General features: G+C 45.7%; 2 protein-coding genes across 2 annotated transcripts in view; one reads left to right on the forward strand and one right to left on the reverse strand.

Moving 5' to 3' along the window:
* Positions 1-24,305, reverse strand: part of MIEF1 (mitochondrial elongation factor 1) — a 269,067-nt gene that overhangs the window by 217,814 nt on the left and 26,948 nt on the right. The window lies entirely within an intron of this gene.
* RPS19BP1 (ribosomal protein S19 binding protein 1) lies at positions 14,274-16,616 on the forward strand. Its single transcript, XM_069855529.1, has 4 exons — positions 14,274-14,382; positions 14,467-14,607; positions 14,899-14,996; positions 15,947-16,616. Exons 1-4 carry the CDS (start codon positions 14,334-14,336, stop codon positions 16,079-16,081), a joined length of 423 nt encoding a protein of 140 aa, XP_069711630.1. The 5' UTR covers positions 14,274-14,333; the 3' UTR covers positions 16,082-16,616.

The raw sequence follows: 24,305 nt of genomic DNA on the forward strand, positions 1-24,305 counted from the left end.
ATACATGCACAAACAGAGAACCTATATAACCCTGGGCAGTGGAAGCTGGGATGTTGTTTCCAGTTCCTGTCTGCCTAACTGGGAAGTTTTATATCCACAGCATAAAAACACGATTTCCAAATTAAAACAAAATATCTAGCAGACATCTGCTGCAAACTGGTTATATCACCTCCTGGCTGCTATCCTGCCATGCCGTGCTTATCCTCCCAGGTCCAAGCAGTGTCAGGCCATGTCTGCTGCCTCAGCACTAAACCCTGAGATGCTCTGTATGGTGGCAGCTCTCAGGGGCTCAGCCTCCGGGATTATTTCCCAAAGATGATGAAAGATCTATCCCTTTCCAACTCTCCTAATATTTTTTTCTTTTTTTTTTTTTTTTTTAGATTTGTAGAGAGATGTGCTCTCTCTTCATAATCTGCGAGACGCCCAAGAGTGTATCCTCCAGCTCTAGGACCATGAAAGGAATACAATGTTAGCACCTGTCACACCCTGTCAGCTGAGAGGCCAAGTAGTTGCAAGAGGGCAGAAGGAGATTTTAAGAAGGAATTGTTTCCAAGACATCTCTTTACTTCAGCAACAGGCAGGGAAGGGGAAAGGAGGGGGGAGAATCCATTCTACACCAAATAGGAAATCAGAAAATTAATTTCTCCTGCCCTTGATACAAACTAAATTCAAAGCAGGCAGCTGGCAGGAGTGAATAGAGTCAAGAGAGAGAAAGGAAAAGAAATAAATTTAAAAAATAAAAAAGGAGAGGGAGGAGAAAAGCAAACAAGGGAATTGTAAAAGCTGCAAACTGCCTGGAAATTTCATTTGACTTTTCAATTGGGAAGTGACATGATGCCTACTTGGGAAGGGGCAGTTGCATCTGTGAGAGGTAGCCACAACCCAGACCAGTTTCCCCCAGTCCCTCTGAATGCCACTGGGCCTGTGAACACTCAGGGGACTGCAGGCAGCTCTGCCAAGAAGGGAATGGCATGAGATCCACCTCAGCTCATCTGCCTCATCCCACCTGCCTGGGACCTGGAAGCAAAGCCACCAGTCTGCTGAGCAGCACTCACAGGGCACCACTGATACTGATCTGCTCTCTGCCAATGCATGAATTAAATTACAGATATGTTGCTCCCCAGGACCTTTGTGCTCTGGTTCTGCACTTTTATTCCCACAGAGAGCTTTACAAGGGGTCCTTTTCAAGTGCTGCAGCTTCCCATCAGCCCTGGCAAACTAGCCATGCCCATTCCATTTCAGGGAGCCTCCTGCTCCTCCACTATGATCACACACAGTGCTAGTCCCAGAGGTCAGTAGAAACCTCGTGGTGAAAAATCCATATCCCCCTGCTGAGACCACCTCTTAGCACAACTTCGTGTCCAACAGGCACCAAGCGCAGACTGTTCAGAACTACTGCTTGTGAAGGGGTGATTCTGATTCCTCCTCCAGCACAGTTTTTTAGTCCTATTCCACCGGGTTGCACAAAAACAGAGCATGCTTCCCCCTCACCAATCCCACCACCCCAGTTAGCAACCCCATTTAATCCCTCTGCTTTCCTACATTTACAAGAATTAAGTATTAATTGGGCTGCACAGTGATGGAGCAAATGTTAACGTGCCTTGGCACACGATCAAGGGGAGCTGGATTCAGCCTCCAGTGCTGCACGTGGCTGGAAATGCACAGCAAGGCAAAACCAGCAGAGGAGTCTCTGGGACTCCCCACCACCTTGGCCAGCCCCAAAGGCTGCACATCTTGGGGGTTCACAGCCAATCTCTTTCACATTCTCTAGCACTGATGCCCACGGAAGTGTAAAGGCACATACCCAGGCTACACACAGACACAGACACAGACACACACACACACATTTACCTAGAGCCATCCAAACCCCGTGCAGTGAATCAGCTGTATAAAATCAGCTCTGATGCATGCTGTGGAGCTCACACACTGTACATCCCATGGCACTGTTGCCATCCAAGTAAGTACATCCAGGTAGAAACTCACGTGAATGCTAACACCTATGTGAGGTGTTATCTTACAGCAGTGTGAATCACGGTGTACTCAAGAAGACAGGAGGCTGTATACCTAAGAACAAAAAAACCAAAATGCTTTCCTGGAGTTTATGGCTTTCTACATAATCCTTATTCCCTTGTTTCTGGCTTGCTGTTGATTAATTTTAAAATAAAACTACATAATTTTCCTAAAGAGCAACTATGCCACAGATATGGAGGTTCATGGGGTATTTATTAGCCAGTTCTTCTCCTTTAGGACACAGCCTACAGGTTCTGCACGACTGAGACCCCTCAGAGGATGGAGACATGATCACAAGGCACAGTTCAAAATACAAAATTTAGGAATAAACAGTGGAGAAAGAGTGGGAGATAAGAAAGAAGAAATTAGTTGGCTTCATGATTTAAAGGGAACCAAGTGCTGTGAGTCAAAATCAAGAGATAAAAGGTCCAACCTGATTATTCTGTGATTCTATGATTCTGTGAAAGGACAAGGAGAGAGGAGAAACAGGCAATTCAAGTGAAAAGACAGCTATCAAAAGAGCGAGGGAGTGAAGAAAGGAAAGAAAAAGTGAAATATGGAAAGTCCAAATAAATGAGGCAAGTAAAAGAAAGAATAAAAGCAACTGCCACCGTGTTGAGAAATGTGCAGGCCCACTGTGGGACAGAAGGTCTCCTCGCTCACTGCATGGGGAGGCCTTATGTGAGCCAGACTCCCCACGGGCACTTGGATTTGCTGGCTCCCACCCTGTAGTCATGCCCCACGTCTCCAGTAACAGGGACCACGTGGATGGCTTGTCATTTGACCTCCTTGGCAAGAGAAAAGGCCAGCCCCTGGCAAGCCTCCCTACACCACCCACCATAGCTCCTCAGCTCCCACCTCAGTTTTGGGGACAACTACAGCAGCAACACGGCCACTTACCGTGAGAGGTGCATCGCAGCCAGGGCTGCAGATGGGTGATGGCAGATGGGGACAGTGAACAGTGATCCAGGGCTGCGCATTAGCAAGAGACTTGCTGCCAAACCGGTACCATGACCAGCAGGAGATGAGCAGTACTTGGACAAAAGTCATGGCCCTGATGACTGCCAGATACCAGCTAGGGTGTTAAGAGGTGGTGGTATGGAGTTGCACACCAAAACCCTCCTGCACCTTGCTGGCTCGGAGCCCAAAACTTGCCAGGGTTGGGTAAAACCTTAAGCAACTCAATGCTTGTCCTGCAAACCTCTACCACACCCTCTCCCTGCTCCTAGCAAGGCTTTCCTAAAGCTCAGCATCGGCCTAGGCACCCATTTCTCCTGGCTGCTGTGTTTGTGGTGGGTGAAACCCAGCCTCACAGTGACATCTAGTGAGGAGAGCCCTCGTGGCACCATGTGCCAACGCTAGAAATGGCAGCCTGGCCCCCTCTCCCACTGGCATTTGTTCCCCAGACTTCAGAGGACGGAGGCAGAGGAGGAGATGTGGACCTGGAGGAGAAAGCAGCCTGGCCAAGGGGAGCTTATATGGTGAGCATATGAGTGCCTGATACCCAGTGCCTCCAGATCTGCCCCTGCACCCCAAGAAAGTGGGGGTCCCCAAGCACATTTCAGTGGATTGGAGGGGAGGGGAGAGGGGAGGGGAGAGGAGGGGAGGGGAGGGGAGGGGAGGGGAGGGGAGGGGAGGGGAGGGGAGGGGAGGGGAGGGGAGTTCTAGAAGGTCAAGTTGAACTGTCACCCTCCCACAGCCTCTGAAATTACAGATCCTGGTTGGAGAAGCAAGGGCTACAAAGAGAGACAGCAGTCAAGGAACCAGGGCATAAGACAAGGAAAGACAAAATACAGCTATTAGAGAGTTGAGTGCAAAGGAAAGCAAGGAAAAAAAAAAAAAGAAAAAAAAAAGAGAGGATGAGAAAAAAGAAAGCAGAGTGCAAGGAGAGAGGTCGGGCACCACGTTGACATGCCAGCATGTCAGCCACAGGACAGAACATCTTGATCTGGGCAAGCCTCACATGCTATTCAGTGTGGTTCTGAGCAGTTCTGAAGAAAAATCCCATATATTAGAAAACCATAAAATGTGTGGTGTGGCAATAAGTATCCAGCCCCCTTGCTGCTTGCAGCTAAATCCATGGTGCTCTCAGTTCCCACTTCAGTGACAAACGGGGAGGGGACCAGCTGATCTGACCCACTCCTTTCTGATGCGTGTTGGTGGCTTGGACATTCCCTGCCCTGCAACACCTTTATGATCCCATGCCTCCTTTGCTTCCTCCTGCTTTTCCCTCTGTCTCCAAATGGCTCCCTCAAAAGATGAAGCAGACTGGGGAACAGGAAGGGACATGACATCCCTTTAGCCATGGGAAGACTGGTGCCAGCACAGGAACTGCAGCAGCAGGCAATGCTGCCCCCAGCTCCACCAGCTCTGCTCTGCACCAAGCAGCGGAGACATCCACTAACGAGGCCTGCCTAAGGCAGTAAAAGCCCATGACAGTCCCGGCCCATCTCCTGTCTGTCTCCAAACCCTTAATGGCTGGTGACAAGCATAACCAGCTAAACTTCAGTGCATCCAGAGCCAGCTCTGAGGCTTGTAAACATTTTAAGGCCCTGGAGCAGAGAAGCTGGGAACAAAACACAGAGCTTTCCACTTCCTTGTCACTGCTTTGAAAGCAGTCACATTCCACAATGACTGACATTCCCCAATTTCACATCTGCACAGCATGAGGATACTTAAGCTCTCAGCTCTAATACAGCCTCTTCTCTGTGTATTTCCAAGCTTTTTACATGAGAAATAATCATTTCCATTGTAATCAGGATAAAATACATCCTTCCTGGAAGAAATGAGACCTTATTTCATCAAAGGCCATCAAACTAAGAACCACCACTGCCTTTTTACAAATCCCTCTAGTTAAAAATGTTATATTCAGAACCTCGTGTCAAAATCCTGTATTTGGCAGGGGAATATTTCTAGGGGTGAATTTCTCAGATTCTGGCATGGAATATTGACAGTTCTGACTAGAACACAAACGAAAGCTACAAAGAGTAAATAAAACAATGTAATGGAGGAATAAAGAGTAAGCTGAAAGCCAAAGGTGAAAGAAGGTGGTCAGCGGTCCAGCCCTGGAGGCTAGTCTGCAGTTAAAAAGAGAAAGACCTATTTTAGAAGCACAAAAGGAGAAAGAAAAGATAGGCTGAAATACAGAAGGAAGAAAAGAAAAAAACTGAAGTCAATAGGTTCAGCTGCCCAAAGCTGATCTGAAAGGAAAACAAGGTTCCTGGTAAGCTTGGAGGCTCAGATGCTGGTAACTGAGGTGTATGTTTCATCAAGCCTAACTGTAAGCTTCCAAAGTGATAAGGGAAGAAGTCCTGGAAGATTCTTCCAACTTGTAACTCCTGGAAGCTGTGCGGATCCAGCACTGCCAGGGACACAAAACCCACAAAAATTAATAGGTTGGATCCACAAAAAGCAAGATAGCAGCCCAAAGCACTCAAGTTTTTCAATAACCCCTAGTGTGTACATAAAGCAGCAGGTGTTGTCCATGCTTTACTCACCTTCCTGCAATGCATTTCATTCTGCCGGACAATCTATAAAGCAAACTTGTACTCACTCCAGTCCCTATACCAGTCCTGCCTTTGCCTCCTCCTGTGTCTGCCATCTGTTACATCCCTTCTCCAGCATTTAGCAGTTTGTGGTCCACAGGCCCCCTACATTTTGTTCGCTCAGGCCTATCCCTGCTCCACCAAAGGATCTTTATCCTCTTTTCCCAGGTTTTTAAGGAAACAGAAAAGTAACTACAGTAACTACCTTTTGGCTTTCTATACTGGAGAAAACAGAAGCAATCAGTTCTGACGCTTCTTCTCAGAGCAAACGCTGCAGGAATTAAGTAGCTGGGTAGGGCAGCAGGAAGACCTCGAAAGCATCTCCATGGCCCACAGAAAGAACAGGGAAAAATCAGTCACTCTGAGTCCTGGGATCCTTCTACTACTTCTTCCGTCTCCTGACATTTAAGGATAGTGCTGGGAAAGAGAGAGGGAAATAGCTCCCCTCCAGCCACAGACCAATTTCCCTGCTCCACTCTAGGAGGCATGCAAGGGCAGCAGATGCCCTTCTGAAGAGATGTTTTTTTCCCTTTAGGCAAAGACAGAAAGCATGAGGACACTGGAAGTTCAGGCATTTTTGTGAATCTGGATGCAAACCCCCATTCTGATCACCAAAACCTTGTGACACCAACTCTGATACACAAAGTATTACTAGCAAAGTGTTCTCTTCTGGCATTCTAAGCCCTGAATAAGGACTTGTTTAGGTTTTTTTCCAAATATAACACTCATGTTCTTAAAAATATCACCTCTCTACACAGTGGGGTCTTACAGATTCAGCGGAGATACTGATGTTTGCTCTCTTCCCATTTGGAAACAAACAACAGAGGGCGAGAACAAGGATATATTTTGGGCTGAGCCTCCATATTGTCACTCAGAAGATCTAGATGGAGCATTCATCGTCTCTCAGCTACTTTGCAAGCCTAATCTTCGTGCCTCCTTATCTCACCTGTATAGGAGGATAATAACTCCTGTCTTGTTCAGGGCAGAGTTCATTTCTTATTACAGCATCTAGTAGGGATGCTGATTTAATCTTAACCTGAACCAACATTATCTGCAGAAGCAGTACAAGGCAGAGCCAGCTTCTTCATGACCTGGAACAGGATGAAAAGTGCATGGAAGAGACAGGTAACTGCACTGCATTGTTAAAAAAAAATCAGAATAAAAGATTTTCTGTCCATCTAAAGTAACCAGACACTTACCCCTACAAGCGTATGAATCAAAGCATTGTCCAGCCCTTGTTCAAATTCAGTAGGCCAGAAAGTCAAAGGCATGTCACAGTCAAAGGACAAAGGTTCCTATGTACTTGAGGGCAGGCAGTGATCCATGGGTCTTTGTAGAAACTGTGACCACAACACAAACTGCTTCAAGTAGGCGAATAGCTAAACATTAACGACAGCAGCTTTGAATAGTGCTGTTCAAGAGAAAATACAGAACATGAGATGTGGTAAAACTGGACAGCTGTCTAAAGTAAAGCACATTCCATAATCCACACATGGAGAAAGATGCAGGGGTGAAAATCTGTTATAAATAAGCTTGAAAATTGAGCTGATTCATTTTGGAAGAGAAAAATATAGATACCTGTGTTTCTGTGGACAATACCAAGTGTACAAACATCAGGATCCCATCTCTCAAAATCATCTGACCGTTTTTTAAAAAGCTCCAAACTAAATAATGGTTGTGATTAATATGTTTTACTTCTAATGCTGCCCTCAGCTTCTGTTTTCTAACGCTCTTCACAATATTCCTTCAGACTGAGATTCCTACGTAAGCCCCTGAGTCCAGAAGCTGGAACATAAAGTAAGAGCAAACAAACAGCTATTATAAACTGCCACAGACAGCGATATGATTAACCATGAATATCAATAATGTCTTTGTTCGCATGCAGTACAGAATAATAAGGTGGTACAGGCCAAATGTACAATAATCTCAAACATCTTACAAAGCCTAGAATAACAGAGAGAAGAATAGTCACTCCAAGATGAACCAGAAACTTTATCAACATATTCAAACAGGGAAAATTTCCATTTTTCAATGCCATACGAAATAAAGCAGAAAGTGAACTGATAATATTCACATATGGAAGTTACTTAAACTGATCTGTATGCTGGGTTATTTGTAATTGAAAAGCCAGCCAGCTCAAGGGTACCCACTGAGGCATGAGATTTAAAGAAAGCTATAAAACATGAACATTAGCGTCAGAAAGCTTTCAAAGATAGCTTAACTATCCAAAACAAAGACATTCGCAGCCCGAAATGCAGCGCCTGTGGTTTTTGCCACGAAAGTTAGATTATTCACACTCTGAGATAGCAATTTATTTGGATGTTACCCATTTAAATTAACACTGCTTGACATCCATTCTGGCCCCAAAGTGCTTCAAAGACCTAACTGCACTGATTTTTGAGGGATACAAAGTGATGGAGTTTTCTTGCATGAAATTTTAATTTCAGCAAAGGCCTTAAAACAGTACAATGAAATACCAATTTCTTTTTTTTCCTAACATGCACACAAAGTAAGTCTCCTAACATTAAATTTTTAATAGGACAAACTAGTCTGGAGAAAGCTATTTGTAGGGTCTGTTGAATTGCTTTTAACAGTGATTCAGGTAAAAGAAAGTGATAGTTAAATGTGTATATCATGATGAAATGAGGAACATCCTCACTGCGAGAGTTATATAAAGCCCTAGAAGCTCCTGCAAAGAGAAATACAGCATTTTATATGCTGTGCTCAACTTCAAGCAGATTTATCAAAGATAGGTTAGTCAACTTAATCTAAGGTCAACAGAGGATATTTACGGTTTATGATATGTAGGAGAGGAGATTATGCTATCCAAATGCCTAAATTCTACATATATACAGGTTTAAAGGAACATATTCAGGGCTGTTTATCCTGTAAAAGAGAAGGCTGAGGGGAGACCTTACTGCTCTCTACAACTACTTGAAAGGAGGTTGTAGCGAGGTGGGTGCTGATCTCTTCTCCAAGTAACAAGTGATAGGATGAGAGGAAATGACCTCAAGTTGCACCAGGAAAGGTTTAGATTGGATATTAGGAAAAGTTTCTTTACTGACAGAGTGGTGCAGCATTGGAACAGGCTGCCCAGGGAAGTGGTGGAGGCTTCATCCCCAGTCCCTGGGGACTTCATGGGGGTAAGAGAGTGAAGGGGAAAATGTGATTGAAATTTTTGGGATGAGCTGACAGGCTAGATCCCATCCCCCTTCCTCCCCCTCAAATTCAATTGGGGTAAGTACTTTGTGTATGCGTGCTAAATACACATCTTAACATCAAGCTAATTAACATCAAGCCAATTGTTAGTATATCTCTCTGTACTCTAACTCTAACTACATGGGCCTCAAGCTCCACCAGGGGAGGTTCAGGTTTGACATCAGGAAAAAATTTTCCACAGAAAGGGCACTGGCAGAGGCTGCCCAGGGAGGTGGTTGAGTCACCTTCCCTGGAGGTGTTTAAGGCACGGGTGGATGAGGTGCTGAGGGGCATGGTTTAGTGACTGATAGGAATGGTTGGACTCAATGATCCTGTGGGTCTTTTCCAACCTGTTGATTCTGTGATCTTTATTCACGTCTGATTGTTATTACTACGCATATATCACTGCTTGTCGCATGACTGTACACGTTCAGGTATAGTATCAAAATAAGTTTGTTCAATGTATTTTCACAAACGTTACTTTCTTTGCAGCTATTAACGAACGTTATTAAGTCATGAGCTGTTATTCTTAATAAAATAGACTTGTTTGTACAAGTCTCTGTAGTTTGTTAGAACTGTTTAGACAGATTAAAAGGGGAGTCACTACTTCAACCAGCTAGTCTAAATGTATTGCCTTTGTGACGCTGAATTTAGAGTGATTTGGAACATGACATGCTGAGTGATTATCAATTACCCTTGCATGATTTTTATACTACCTCTTGCATATGTACCAAACTGGGTGATTATCAGTCACCCTTGTGTCATTGCTACAGTTCTGACAGGCTGGGCATCGTACCCTTGCATCTCTGCCGGTTTGGAAGAATGTCTAGCAGGCTGAGTGATGTTAATGTATATTTTCCACTCTTGCGTTACTATTAGGAAAAAAGAGTCAAACAGATTGATAAACTCTCCTCTTGAAGTCTTTTGTATATATTTTCAAAATTACCTGCTCATTATGTTAATCATGTCGTCCCCCTCGACACAGGATAACGACAGACACTATGATCACCATGTCTGCCAAGACCAAGCACAGTCAAAGTCAGAATGCAGTTAGGAGAAACATTAATGATCATGCCCCAAGAAAAGCTGCTGGTTTCTTTTAAAAGGAGCTGAAGAAATACAATGTATTTATAATAGGTACATGATTTCACAAAGTGTTACAAAAATCCATGGCCCATGTTGGACTGTGATCTTTGGCAACAGATCCAAACCTGGGGAATGTGTCAAACCACGAAGAACACATTCATTTAACTTCTTGGTGCGCTAACCAGCTCCAAGAGCCTGACCAGATTCTGAGGCAAGAGACTGTGAACACAGTTAAAGAAAGTGCCTTGCCTTCCTTCTTCAGCAAAGTGACCCCTGTGTGCTCGTTAAATTTTATTCTGCAGATAATTGCTGACTAAAATCATCGCAAATCTGCACTCAAACCTTCCTGGTCAAAGAAGGTGTTGCCTCTATTACAGTTACCTGCTACTGAAGGTATTTAATAAGAAGGGAGTCCAGTCTGAGAGACCTACATAATTGAGAGCTTTATTAATTGTTGCAACAGAAAAAGGATAATATTGGTAATGGTTTACTTTTGAGGTAGAAAAGGGCATTTATTCTCCATCAACAGGATAATAAATCAGTGCAGCTTGTATCACACCAATTTGTTAAACATGTTTTGCGGTGTTGGTAACAGCGATGATTTTGCATCAGGTGTCTTCATAAGACATTTATGAGGTTACCCAGTTTTGACACTAAGCATGCGTAACGATGTATTAGGTGATCCTAATAAAGTCAAATGATGCAAATATCGTGTTTAACCAGTAGAATAAGCTATCTTGAATATACTATGCAATATGTAACCATGAATTGCTTACAAAAGAACCTGTAAAATGTGTTTTAGGGGCTAAAAGAGAGCATTTGACTGATGAGGTGCTTTTGGAAATGCTTTCCCCATGGTAAGATCACTGACAGCTATCATTTGTCTCACACTGACCAAGATAAAAGATAATCTGAGTATACAAGTAATAACAAATCTTTTGCTGACTAAAATGCTCTCTAGTGCTCTCTTCAGTTTCTGCTTTGCAAAACTACAATTACAGCCTTGTAACTTCACCAGCTTTCACACGACTAGAGGGACAAACCTGGCAGGGAACTAAAACCTAAGCAAGCTCTCTCTTCCACCAGCCACTAACAGAAAACAAGAAAATGGAGACATGTTCTGCATTACACATCCAGTGACTGTCCCTCTGAATCAATCAAAAAATGGTTCTCGTTACTGTAAAGAGAAATTAAGAGCGAGAAGTGAGATGCTGAACAAGCAGCAAATGGTTAACATTCCCCAGCCCTGAAGCCAGGAATGAGTACTGAGTAGGTCTTGTCCAAAAGAAAATGTGTTAGCACCATGGCACCGACAGATACTGACACAGGATGCCAGGAACCATCCAGGGAAGGATTTGGAAAAGAATGAACAATAAAAAGACAGGCATTGAGGTGACATCTGCAGAGGCTGGAGTACAATTCCCAGAGAATGAATGCCTTTTAATGAACTGAGGTTTAACCGTTATCAGTCTCCGCTAGAGATCATTACTGTGAGAAACAATGAGAATCGCTTGCATCGCTTTCTCCCTGCAGGACATGTCTGAGGGAGAATAAACCTCTCTCCTTCTTCTCCAGTGTCAGCTTGTTACTGCCAGTACAGGCTATAATTGAATAAGCTTTATTCAGATGATAGCTAAATTTGCCAATACTAGCATCGAGTCTCTAGGAGGGCAAAAACGCAGGAAGAAAGCTTTAAATAAATAGACTATAAAGTAATATTCAATAATAAATGCAATTTATGGCAGTGAACCCCTGTGCCTGAGGAATCTGGCAGAGTTAAATTTGGATTTTGAGGCCTTGCAGAGACAAAACATGGCACCAATGCTGGCTGTCTCCTTTCATAGAATCATATCATAGTATCATAGAAACATTTGGTTGGAAAAGACCTTTGAGATGATGGAGTCCAACCACATCTGTCCACTACTAAGCCATATCCCTGCGCACCTCATCTACCTACCTGTCTTTTAAATACCTCCAGAGATGGTCACTCAACCACTTCCTTGGGCAGCCCATGCCAGTGCCCAATGACCCTTCAGTGAAGAAATTATTTAGAATGTCTAACCTGAACCTCCACTGGGGCAACTTGAGGCCATTTCTTCTCGTCCTATCACTTGTTACTTGGGGGAAGAGACCAACACCCACCTCCCTACAACCTCCTTTCAGGTAGCTGTAGGCAGCAACAAGGTCTCCCCTCAGCCTCCTCTTCTCCAGGCTGAACAATCCCAGTTTCCTCAGCCACCTCTCATAAGGCTTGTTCTCCAGCCCCCTCACCAGCTTTATTGCCCTTCTCTGGTCACACTCCAGCACATCAATGTTGTTCTTGTAGTGAGGAACCCAAAACTGAACACAGGATTCAAGGTGCAACTTTGTTAATGCTGAGTACAGGGGCATCATCACTTCCCTGGTCCTTCTGGCCACACTGTTTCTGATACAAGCGAGGGTGCTGTTGGCCTTCTTGGCCACCTGAGCACATTGCTGGCTCATGTTCAGCCGGCCATTGACCAATACCTCAAGGTCCTTCTCTGCCAAGCAGCTTTCCAGCCACTCTCCCCCAAGCCTGTAGCACTGCACGGGGTTGTTGTGTCCCAAGTGCAAAAGACCTGACACTGAGCCTTGCTGAACTTCATGACACTGGGCTCCACCCATCAATGCAGCCTGTCTGGATCCATCTGTAAAGCCTCCATACCCTCAAACAGATCAATATTCCTGCCTAATTTGGTGGCATCTGCAAACTTATTAAGGGTACATTCAATCCCTCTGTCCAAGCCATTGATAAAGATGTTGAACAGAAGCAGACCCAGTGCTGAGCCCTGGAGACATTGCTTGTGATCAGCCTCCAACTGGATGTAACTCCATTTACCATCACCACTCTTTCCTCGTAGCTTATTATTATTATCCCAAGGATGGCAGGGAGCCCTCGGAGCCCTAGCCACACCACAATGGCTCCGCAAGGGTGTAATACAGAGGGCCTGCGAGACACTCCAGAAGCAGGAGCAAAGGACAATAAGGAACGGACACCTGCAAGAAGAACACAGCCCATTCGCTGTGCGCAACCCGAGATGAAAACCAGTCTAAGGTGACCTCCACAGCCCAGCAGAGTCCTGGGCTGCATCAAAAGAAGCATGGCCAGCAGGGAGAGGGAGGGGATTCTCACCCTCTTCTCCAGTCTTCTGAGCCCCCACCTGGGGTGCTGTGTCCAGTTCTGGAATTTTCAACATAAGAAGGATATGGAACTGTTAGAACAGGTCCAGAGGAGGGCTGTGAAGACGATCTGAGGACTGAAGCACCTCCCATACAAGGACAGGCTGAGAGAGTTGGGGTTGTTCAGCCTGGAGAAGGCTCCAAGGAGACCTTATAGCTGACCTGCAGAAACAATACTCCACAACCAATAAAGGTTGTAAAGTAAGTATGTTTAATGTGGCGCCAGGCGCACAGGGGATCTCTCCTCCAAAAACGTGCGTACCAGTCTGTGGTTCTGTTACATATTTATCTATACCATGATTACATATTCATAAACTATCTAATACATATTAAGTAGCTGTCTCACTTCCTATGATAATTAGTCTCTAGAAGCTTTTTCTCTTCATTGGGCATGCACGCCTCCTCTCCAGGGTCTCTGAGTGGTGGTTGTGGGATAAAGATCCGAGTCTCCCTCCTGGTGTCCGATGGTTAACCTTCTTCCAGCGCATACTCTGAAGGTGTCTTGGAGCTCCCCAAAACCGCAGCCCTGTTTTTTGCTGGTTCTTAGTAATATTAGTTTTGTGAGCTCCTCATTATTTCCTCTTATCAGCATCTTCTTGCATCCCTACTTCTTGTTGATTAGCTAAAGTCAGCTAATTATACATGTTTTTGTAATTTATTACATCCGTACTATTTTGTTATGCTCTAATCTATCTTACTGAATATCCTAGGATACATGTTTTTGTAATTTATTACTTACATATTATCTTGTTCTATTCTATCTTACTGAACATCCTAGGCCTCAATACACAGCAACCTTCCAGTACCTGAAGGGGCTACGAGAAAGCTGGGGAGGGACTGTTTACAAAGGCTTGTAGTGATAGGACTAGGGACAATGGGCACAAACTGGAGGGGGGCAGATTTAGACTAGACATAAGGACGAGTTTCTTCACGATGCGGGCAGTGAGGCACTGGCACAGGTTGCCCAGGGAAGCCATGGCTGCTCCATCCCTGGAGGTGTTGAAGGCCAGGCTGGATGGGGCCTCGAGCAGCCTGGTCCAGTGGGAGATGGATGGCCTGGATGGGTTTTAAGGTCTCTTCCAACCCAACCCATTCCATGTTTCTATGACTCCACGTTTCTGATTCAACACAACATGGCGGCACAAGATGGCGCCGGAGCCCTTCCCACCCGGATCCCCGCGGTTACATCTGCGCATGCGCACCAGGCCGCCGGCTGCGGGGGAAGCCGGGCGCGGCGGAGCCGGAAGTGGCGTCAGGCGCGGGCGGAAGTGCACGAAGGAGGTGGTGGGGGCCATGTCGGCCTCCCTGGTGCGGCGGGGCCTGGAGCTGCTGGAGGCACCCGGTGGGCCCGCGGGGACCAGCGGGTGTAGGGGCAGGGGGAGGGTGATGCCCAGCTTGAGTAACCCCGTTCCTCTTCTCGCTTCAGGCCAGGGAAAGGCCCCTGTGGGCCTCCAGCAGGGGCGGAACGTCCCCAGGGCTGCGGGCGCTGCGAGGCGGAGGAAGGCGGCGCAGGAGTCTCGGAGGAACAAGGCCACGGTCAAGGGCAGAGTCGTGAAGTCGGCGATAGGTGAGGCCCGACCCGGCTCCGGGGAGGGCGAGGGGAAGCAGCTTTGCCGCCCTCCGCATACCTTGCACTTGGGTCACTTTGAGCTGCCCAGCACCCAACGTCCCGGTCGCTTGTGTCCCTCCATTCCCGTCCTCCTGGGTACCCTCCGAGGTCCCCCGATTAAACACTTCCATCTGTAGAAGCATCCCAATCCCTGAGATGTAGTGGTGGCTCCTGGGGCCTTGCTGACCCTCCTGTGTGCTGCCTGAGATGAGCAGCTGATATGTTTTGTCTCACTCTGTTCTAACTTAGAGGAGTATCATAAGAAGGCAGCTGTGAATCACTTGAAAGCAAATCTCCAGTACATGTTGAAGGGACGAATTGTTGCAAGCAAAGCCATCACAGAACAAGTAAGACTGACACTTCTTTCTCTCGAGGTCTGCTTCCATGGAGGAACAGAGATGAATAGGAATCGTCCCTAGCTCTTCCAGCCTAGACCGTGTGCAAAATAAGTCAAATTAAGTTCCTATCTGCAAGTGGCCTTGAGGAATTTCTGTGTGCACTGGCAAAACAACGTACTGAGCTTTAAGCTCTTGTTGATGTGTTGTCCCCTATGACATTCTCTGGTACTAGTTAAAATGTACTGATAACTGTTGGCTTTTCTTAACTACCAAAGATATTTCATAACTTCAGCTCATAAAGAAGCCCTAGTTTAGATCTTTTCCTTACTGTTGATTGAACTGGCTGTTTATATATCTGGAGGCAGTTCAGCAGGGAACTAGACATGCTGCTAGTTCATGTAATAGGAATTTCATAACATCTTGAATAGTCCTTCTCATAACCTGAGAATTTAACTAGTGATCTTCCCCAAAAGGCAGTCCTGTGCCAGGATTCGAAGAGGAGAATAGCTGACACTGCTAGAATCTTGAGCTTGTTAATTTATATAAACAAACCAAATGGTTGAGGCCAGTGTTTTGTTAGGCTGGAGGTGGTGAAAGGAGTTGACTGTGTGTTGCTTAGGCAATTACGCCAGCTTGTTGGATTTTCAGATTGTCTCACAGAGAAACAGGATAAGAGAAGGTCACAATTTCAGAAAGATTTAAACTGAAATTAGTGTTTCTATTCCTGTGACGGTTACCAGAGAGTAGTTTTCATATTTGAATCCAAATACTAAGTTGTTATGTGCTGTTGTCCCAATGACCTGCTTTGGTTAACATCAGTGGTTGCCTCTCACTTTTCTTTGGGGCAGGGTACCAGTAGAATGGCAGGGATGCTGCAGATGAGCTTGAAAATCACCATTTTGTGGTTTGTCTGGATGACAATGACTGTTATTTTTTTGCTTTTTTTTAATTGTCTGAAGGTTCTTGCTCAGAACAGAGGCAGGAAGTCCAAAGATCAGCCTCCAAAGAAGGCGGTGAAGAAGAAGCCCCAGGGCACCGTCTTTACTGAGGAAGATTTCCGTAAATTTGAGAGAGAATACTTTGGGAGACCATAAACAGCATGACAGAGGCTCTTACAGTTCCAGTCTTTCTTCAGGGCTGGCCATTTCCTCGGCGTATTTGCGATGGGACATTGGAGATGTGCCTCTGTTAGCAAGTGCTTTAATGTCACACTTGCAGAGCAGCTCTGCATCTGTGCAGAACTTGTTACTGGCCAGTTCGAGCCACGGAGGTTCTCTTGGCTGTGGGATGCCTTGTCCTAATAACTGCCTCCAGCCAGCCAGCATGTCTTGCATTCTTGGTGTAGGAGGGTGAACCAAGCCAAATAGAAATCTTGTTCCTCTTCCTCAGGATGTAAGGCTTCTGCTACCTGTGTTACTTGGCAGGGAGCATTTAAAATACTGTGGCTAAGTGGAGAATTGTTTTGGACCAGCCGTAATAAATCATTGGAAGGGAAGGATGCTTGGAAAGACTATTAATCCTGAGGTAGCCCTGCAATTTTTTTTTTCTTATTGCAGCCTCTGTTGGGTTGTTCAGTTGTTGCAAAAACTTTCTATATGTTGTTTGATTAAATAATTGTTGCAGACCCTGCCTGACTTTGCCTTTTTAATAGTGATAGTTATGAAAGGCTACAGTTGGTGAAGAAAAAATATATCACTGTTTTGATTCAAATATCTCTCTAGGGTGGCTCAGTTGTGTTGACATGTGTCCAATCTCTTGCACATGCTTAGGCCTTCAAAGAGCGCAGGCTGGAATGGAGATGACTCCTCTGCTCTGCCTGCTTACGGTCTCCCATCTCCAAGGAAGAAGCCTTACAGGGAGAAGGTTTTTCCTTGGATGCTTACACCTGAGCCTCCTGCTGAGGCTCAGCCGCATGGAGGGCGCGGCTGCTGGCAGCTTCTGGTGTCAGGAGGGATTGTGACCCAGATGTTACCCCTGGTACGAAGTTAAACTCTGAGCCAGAGGTTTTGGTGCTGTGTTGAAGGGAATGTTTTTTCGACTGCTGCTGCAACAAATAGAAGGCCCAGCAGGTGGGAGTGTTGTTCCAGACACGCTTCCTTGCACAGCCACTTTAAATGTGCTTTTGGGGAGCTCCTGCCACTGCCCTTGTCTGCCCCTTTTCTGAGAAAATGGGAAATGTATTCACTTTGGGGGAAAAAAAAAAGAGATAAGGAGGAATAGGTCCGAGTTTTGATTCAACTCAGGATTTGATTACCAGGGGCTTGACTGACCAAAGCGGCAGCTCCTTAGTTGTCGGTACTGGAGGGAATTTGGGATCAAATCCCTGCCCTCTGATTATAATTCCTGGTGCTATAGTCTTAAGTCTGTGCCTCGTCTATTGTGTTCTTTCCCTCTTGTCTGTATAGGAGGGAAAGTCTCCCAGACGCGTGAGGTCCAGACAGAGGAAATAGTGAACATACTGCAGTGTTTGTATTTGGAATTGTGTAATAGCATGTGGGAGGGGATTTCTTGTAATAGGATCAAGTTCAACTATCTGCAGCCGAAAGTGCTAAATACAGAACAGTTCAAAGACCAATTTCCTTCTTTTTCAGTTTGTTCTTGCTCTCAGAGGTAAAAAAGATGTCTAAAAAAATTTTTAAAAAAAAAAGGGAATCGCTATTTGCTTCTTAAAACAATGGAAATATTATTGATACTATGGTTTGAAAGAGAAGTCAAGCAAAATGTTTTAGAGAGACACGTGCTGCTTACACCTTTGTACTCTGTGCTTGATGCAGTGTGTGAGCTGCTGCAGCAATGTGTGGAGCTGTCATGGAGACTATTAACTGTGAAAAAGCTGGCTGTGCCACAACTTGAGTTTTGAAAGGGTGGATTTTTGGACTGTTACGGTGTTTCATGCCCTGAGCTTCCGTACTTGGCAGTTCCTTTGACCTTATGAGGTCTTTCGTGTCACCCCCTGCACTTCCCTTACCAGTTCCTCCTACGCAGCCTTGTTTCTTCTGGTTGTTCTGTTCCTGGGTCCTTCTTCTGCAGGCTGAGGAAAGCAAAACCATCCTTTGTTGCTCAGAAAGGAGCGCTAGGCTCATGTGGTTCACTCTCTTTGTACAAAACTCTGCTTGTTTGCTTGCAAAGGTAAGCAAACAGGAAAGCTTCTTTTCCAAACTTAATGAGGAGCTTTAAAGTGGGGCCCAGTGCAGTTTTCACCAAGGACAGCACACACACACCACTGCTGGATCTGTGGAGTTTTAAAGTTGGATGTGTTCTCTCTATTTGGAAAGACTTGGAGCCAACACAAGTAATCAAAGTACTTGTGGCTATATGCCATGAGGCATTGTGTTGAAGAGCATGAAGTACCTGACAGACTGGATTTGCCACCTGAAGTTGAACTTGGTTGTACAGCCAACAGTATATTTAAATAAATTAAACTTTTATCTTGCAGAAGGAAATAAAATCATACAGAAGTGAAGGGGTAGCTTTACATAAATCATCTGCAAGGGCAAAGATCTGACATGTTCTTGCCTTGATTTTTCCACCTCTCTAGCAGAGCTGGAGCTCCTAGAAAGAACAGCAGTGCCAGCTGCACACTGGGTAGGTAAGAACAGGAGCTGCCCTCTGAGATGAGTATCTTCAAGACTGCAGAACGGGGAATAGGTACCAGCCTGTTGTGTGTCCCTGATGATAAACTAAAGCTAAGCATCTCCTTGCACTCCCAACTATGTTATGATCTAGTCCTGCCCAGAGCATATCAGCTGTGCTGGGACCCCAGGAGACTATCTTAGAGCAACTTATGCCACCTCTGTTACTACAGCCAGACCTTACTGCCCCACAAAAGAGAGAAGAGAGGGTCAGGCAAGGAGAAGCTGCCATAGATGCTTTTCCTACTTGGCCTCCAACCTCTAGTTCCCATGCTGGAAGTTAACATGCCACAACCTGCAACCCTCAGACCTGCCAGACAGCATTTCTTCCAGTGCAACTGCAAGCGATGGCACAGGGAGATGTCCCATTGCTGCAGGGTGAGGGCTATGTGCTGGCTGAGCTCATCAGGCTGCTGGCTCTCTTCTCTGCAACACCAGCTGAGCATCCTCCAGCAGAAAATAGAGGTAGCTGAGCTAAGGAAGAAGGAGGAAGGTGCCATCTTACAGTGCATCCCCATCCACACACAGCAGGGAGTTAGAATGGGAGGCAGCAGCAGCAGCTTTAGTATAAATGCAAATAAAAGCTCTGGAGTGTTATTAAATGTCATAGAACCTTTCTAGGGAAACAGTTTGGAGAGGGGCAGGTGCTCAGTGTTGAGCTAGCTTATTGTGAGTAAGATTCATCTAGCTGGTTAATGGCCTATTGCTCCCTCGTTATGTGAATGGAAAGCAAACAGGAAAATTTGTTTGTAATGGTACAAACTAATGTGCATTCGTACAGGCTCAGCTCTATCAGTGAGCCTTCTTTAGCGTGGAAAGAAACAACAGCTAATATCAGCATTACTTGTGTAAGAGGAGAGGGGAAGACTGCAAATGTAAAGAAAGAAAATGTGTTTACTCAAGGGACTAAGCAACTCCTTGCCTCTGAAATGATGTACCAGTAACAAACCTGGCTGTGAATGAACCAAGATAGACTGAAAAACTGGCTCAGGCAAACAAGACTTGAAATGCTGAAAAAGCTGGGGGGGGCAAACCAGGAGAGGAGGGTCCTAAAAGCTTTCAGTGATCTCAGTTTCCAGTTTCTTTTTCATTATTGACTTCCATTCCGGTCTTCCTGGTGACCAACACAGCATCAGCACCTAAAACACTGATGGGCTGCTGAATGCTTTGGGTAAGGGACTTGTTGTTGCAGGAGTGCACAGCAGAATCACCCTGAATAACTCACCAAAAAAAAAAAAAAGTTGCAGCAAAAGGAAGCTTCCATTTTGAGACAAGATAACCCATCAATTCCATTAAAAATGAGGAGTGCAAAAGAAGGCAGGCTGCCTAATGCCTGCTTGCAGCTCAAAATGTGGAGCTTCAGCCAAGCCAAGCTGAAAGGTTAGTAGGTTTGAGATGGATTAAATGTTTGCATTTCTATCCATAGTTAGATTAAATAGGATTAACAGTGCCAGCTGCTAGCTAGCAAGGGCAGGGGAAATAAAAAGCATGAAGGTTGCTCTGCAGCTATCTGCAGGGTTACATGTACCTTTTTCTTCACGAATTGGCTGTTGGCAGGGTTAACCAGTAATCTAGCCAAGCTGGGTTGTCCTGCGTGTGCCAGCAAGTTTGTCTGTCTCCTTTAATGGGAGGCAACGACTGTGTCTCTTCCTCTGTCTGTGCACTGCAACAGAGATGCAGAGGAATTACAGAACAAGGAGATTCTCTGCCCTTTATAATTACGCTGACACATCTGCTGTGCTTGGAACTTGCTCCCAACCATTTTTTTAAAGGGTGTGTATGTGTAAAATAGAGGAAAATAGCAGCTGAAGGAGAAATGAGAGGTGGCTAGCCATTCCTTGGAGAATATACACCTATTTAATAGGGAAATTGGAGCTTGTGGGTAGAGCTAGCCTCATTCAGTGGCTTGTGACACTGCATGAGTGCACTGAAAATAATGCAAAGACAGCGTATGTGGGGTACCTGAACATCCAAAATAGCATTGCCTAGATTGGGGGACCTAATTGCTCTGTTAATTCACAAGGTCCAACTAAACAGTCTGAAGCATTTCAAAGGGAAAGTCAGTAACAACGAACTTCTGTGGCCCAGCAAGGGATGATTGTGGTAAGATCCCAAGATTGTCTTTGCACTGGAAATGAAGAGTAACAGGAGTACATGGCAGGGCTGTGAATGCATCAGAAGGATGGAGGAATGTAGGTTGTCTCCAGAAGCTACTTGAACCGTAATAAGAAAAAATGAGTATGCACAAGATGGAAATTGCGAACAATACAGATGCTGTTGTTTCTGAAGGCCTAAGAATATGGAAAAATAAAGAAAATGTGTTATTCTTACCACACATGTATAGATTTCCCACTCCAAAAGTCTTTCTGAGTTGGGAGCTGTTTTATTTAAGTGGAGAAAAAAGAGTGGCTACACAGCAGTGATGGCTGAGGAAGCCAGGGACATCTCAAAATAGAGAAAGTATATGGATATGAAGTAATGGTTTTAAACTAAGGGAGGGTAGATTTAGAGTGGATATAAGGAATTAGTTTTTAACAATGAGGGTGGCGAAACACTGGAACAGGGTGCCCATGGAGATAGTGGAGGCCCCATCCCTGGAAATATTCAAGGATAAGTCAGATGGGGCTCTGAGCAACCTGACTGAGTTAAAGATGTCCCTGCTCCTGTAGGGGCGTTGGACTAGATGATCTGTAAAGGTCCCTTCCAACCCAAATCATTCCATCGTTCTATGATTCTGTGATCCTGTGTGCCAAGAACAGAAGCTGAACAATACCTAAAAAAAAAGATGAGGCAATACTTAAGGAGGCTGTCAGAAATGTGAGTGTGACAAGGAATGCATTTTTTTTCAAGAGGCACCTGACTCCTCTCTAGAGATGACACAACTCTGGAGCTGGGGGAAAGAGGCTGTGACCAGCCTACCACGTTTTCTTTCTACCAGTCCAGCTCAGCAGTGCTGTGGGAGCATTCATCTCTCAAAGGACAGCTTGTCCTTGCAGCTATTTCTGGGCTTTCTGCCAGGGCAAAAGCTATTGGGAAGATTTTATTGTCATTTTTACTTCATTCCCCTCCAAGCCGCAGCTCTGGGGGTATTTTTGTAAGCGTGCTGCAATGCTGCATCTGGTTCTTTACATGCAAAGACGTTATCAGCAGTGGTTGTTTCCTCTTTTGGTTTGCAAAGAGAAGTGCAAACACCTGGGTCTCTCTAAAGGCAGAGCAAAGGGGAAGGTAGTTTATAAATATTGTGGTAACAACAGAAACAAGCTTGTGAGAAGAGGCCATATGTTGTCAGAGCAGCTTTGTGAGCAGTGAGCTGCTGGGGTGTGTTTGATTGTGTATGGGAATATTGGACTTTGGTTTACCACATAGTACAAAATCAGCTAAGGGACCGGCAGCCTGAGGGTCGTGCAGGCTGTGCCTCTGAAGTCCTTCACTGCCCTTAATTCAGAGGAAAAACAACATAGACAGAAAGCCCCTCAGCATGCCAACTTCAGATTCAAATAGCTTTTATGTAACATAGACTGGGGGGATTCTGCTGCTTCCAGTATGCAGAAGAACTGGGCTCCTCCAGGGGTAGGTAAAGCCTGCGTTTAGTGCACTACGATCTATTTCTGGACGTGGTATCATGCTGTATGCAAGCTGCAAGGACTCAGTTGAAGTACATTTGTTCTGAAAGGCTGTGAGAAAAAAGAAGACAGCTCCTATGGTTTGCAAAATGTAAATCCAGTCACCAGGCAGGAGGCTATCAGACTTTTCCTCCCAGTGACTGGAGTTTCTTACATGATGGTGTCCTTGGTGCTCCTCGCCTGCTGTGGTAGGCTGGACAAGCTACTGGGCTGTGGAGCTGAGTGATGTGATGCTGGCTGTGCCCAACACAAGCCTGGAGGAAAAGCCTAAACGAAACACGCAGAGGAAGACTCAGCTGTAATCTCTAGCTAGTATAAAATCTTAACTAAGTTACTAAGTATGGAAACACGGCATCATTTCAGCAGGCGTTGCATAAGGTTGCCATATTGGCTGCCTCTGCAAAGCTGCAAGCTTGGAGTCTCAGCAAACAGCAGCGACGCCAACCGCTCTTTAAGGGCAGGTTTCTGGTTCTCCTGCAAGGAATCCTATAAAACACACACATGGATACAGGGCAGAGAACAAAGCAGCACGGGTGCGTTCATGCATTCCTTGTCTCCTGTTCCAGCTCTGATCTTCTTTCCCTGGAGTGAGTATAATTTGGTAAATTGGCACTACATACTCTCTGGAGGGTTGTAGAAATAAGGATCATGTATTTACTGGCCAGCACAGACTCCGCCTGTCTGTCTGCAGAGCATGGACTCAAAGAAAAATTGATTCTAGTCACGGGTGGCTCACAGACAGCCCTGCCATGGCAGGGGGAGGGTGGTAAATGTAGTGACCCTCTTTCCAGGCTTTGGGTGAGCTGAGTAAGGGCTGCAAAACACACCTGCTGCCCCCCCAGCCCAGACTGCTGCCAGGTTTAAGCAGAGGTTGCAATGGCTCTAAGGGAAGTAGAAGTAGTTGCACCACAGCTGGAAAGGGGGATCAGTTTGAGGAGGAGAGGAGGGGTTTGCCCCGTGCAGAGGAGCCACTTGCTCATACGCTCATACCAGTTACCATGTTTTCTGTGGCTCAGCTGAGACTAAGCACGTGTTCACCTCAAGGGCAGATTTGACCCATCAAGGGAAAGACTGTCCTGTTCATTGGGCTTTCCTGCTTCTAATAATCCTCACCCCTAGCCTCGCAGATCCAGCAGGAAATATATTAGGTTGCTCTGCCTCCCAAAACAGAACAGTCCCTTGTCCCTGCATGCAGTCACCAGTAAGCTCTGGAGGACAAAGCAGCACTTAAAGCAGGACCTTAATGTGCCTACCAGTTTATAGTGTGTCCCATTTACACCACACATAGGAGTCAGAGCTCTGCCCCTGGAGGTGAGACCTGGGGTAGGTACCCCCATGAAGATGAGGAGTCTACAGAAACAGGGAACTTGCTGTCTCATGAAACCCAAGGTGAAGGTCTTTGTTACCCACATCATTGTCAATGTCGCATGAACCCTAACTCCTGGCCAGGAGTCTTTTTGCTGTAATTTAATAACATTCATGTCACCCAGACACCAGCAGTAAACATAGACATGGCAAGTTACAGTCGAGGGCCTGGCTTGCCATGTCACACATCTACTAATGGCTTGGGCAATGGACAGGGCTGGAGGACCGCAGCCCTCACTTGAAAACATACAGATCTAAGTATCATAAACCAGGACCCCCACCAGGCTACAACTGGACAAATGATTTTCTAGCACCGGTAGGGACCTTTTCCCTCTCGCTCTAGCACTGGCTGGAGCTCAATGCTGGCAAAGGCTGGTCCTGCAGCCACTGCACTGCGTGTGTGCTCCAGCCAGGCTGGTACGCGCCTGTGCCAGAGCTAGGCAGCTTACTGGGTTGTGTCAGCGTAAGTGAGAAGGAATCTTAACTCCTCATGGAAGGACGTGCATGTCCACACGCCAAAGCTGGCTCCAGCAGGCTGAGCAGGGATTAGGTGCTGCTAAATCTGGGTATCAGTGGCTGAAAAAATAAAAACCCAAATCCCACACGAAGTGATTTAAAATGGCACGATCCAAATCCTGAAACTTCTGTTCACAGAATACGGCCACGCTGGATGTGGAACTTACTGATGTTCAGAGCCT

This window comes from Phaenicophaeus curvirostris, chromosome 1, assembly GCF_032191515.1.
Source record: "Phaenicophaeus curvirostris isolate KB17595 chromosome 1, BPBGC_Pcur_1.0, whole genome shotgun sequence".
Classification (NCBI taxonomy): Eukaryota; Metazoa; Chordata; class Aves; order Cuculiformes; family Cuculidae; genus Phaenicophaeus; species Phaenicophaeus curvirostris.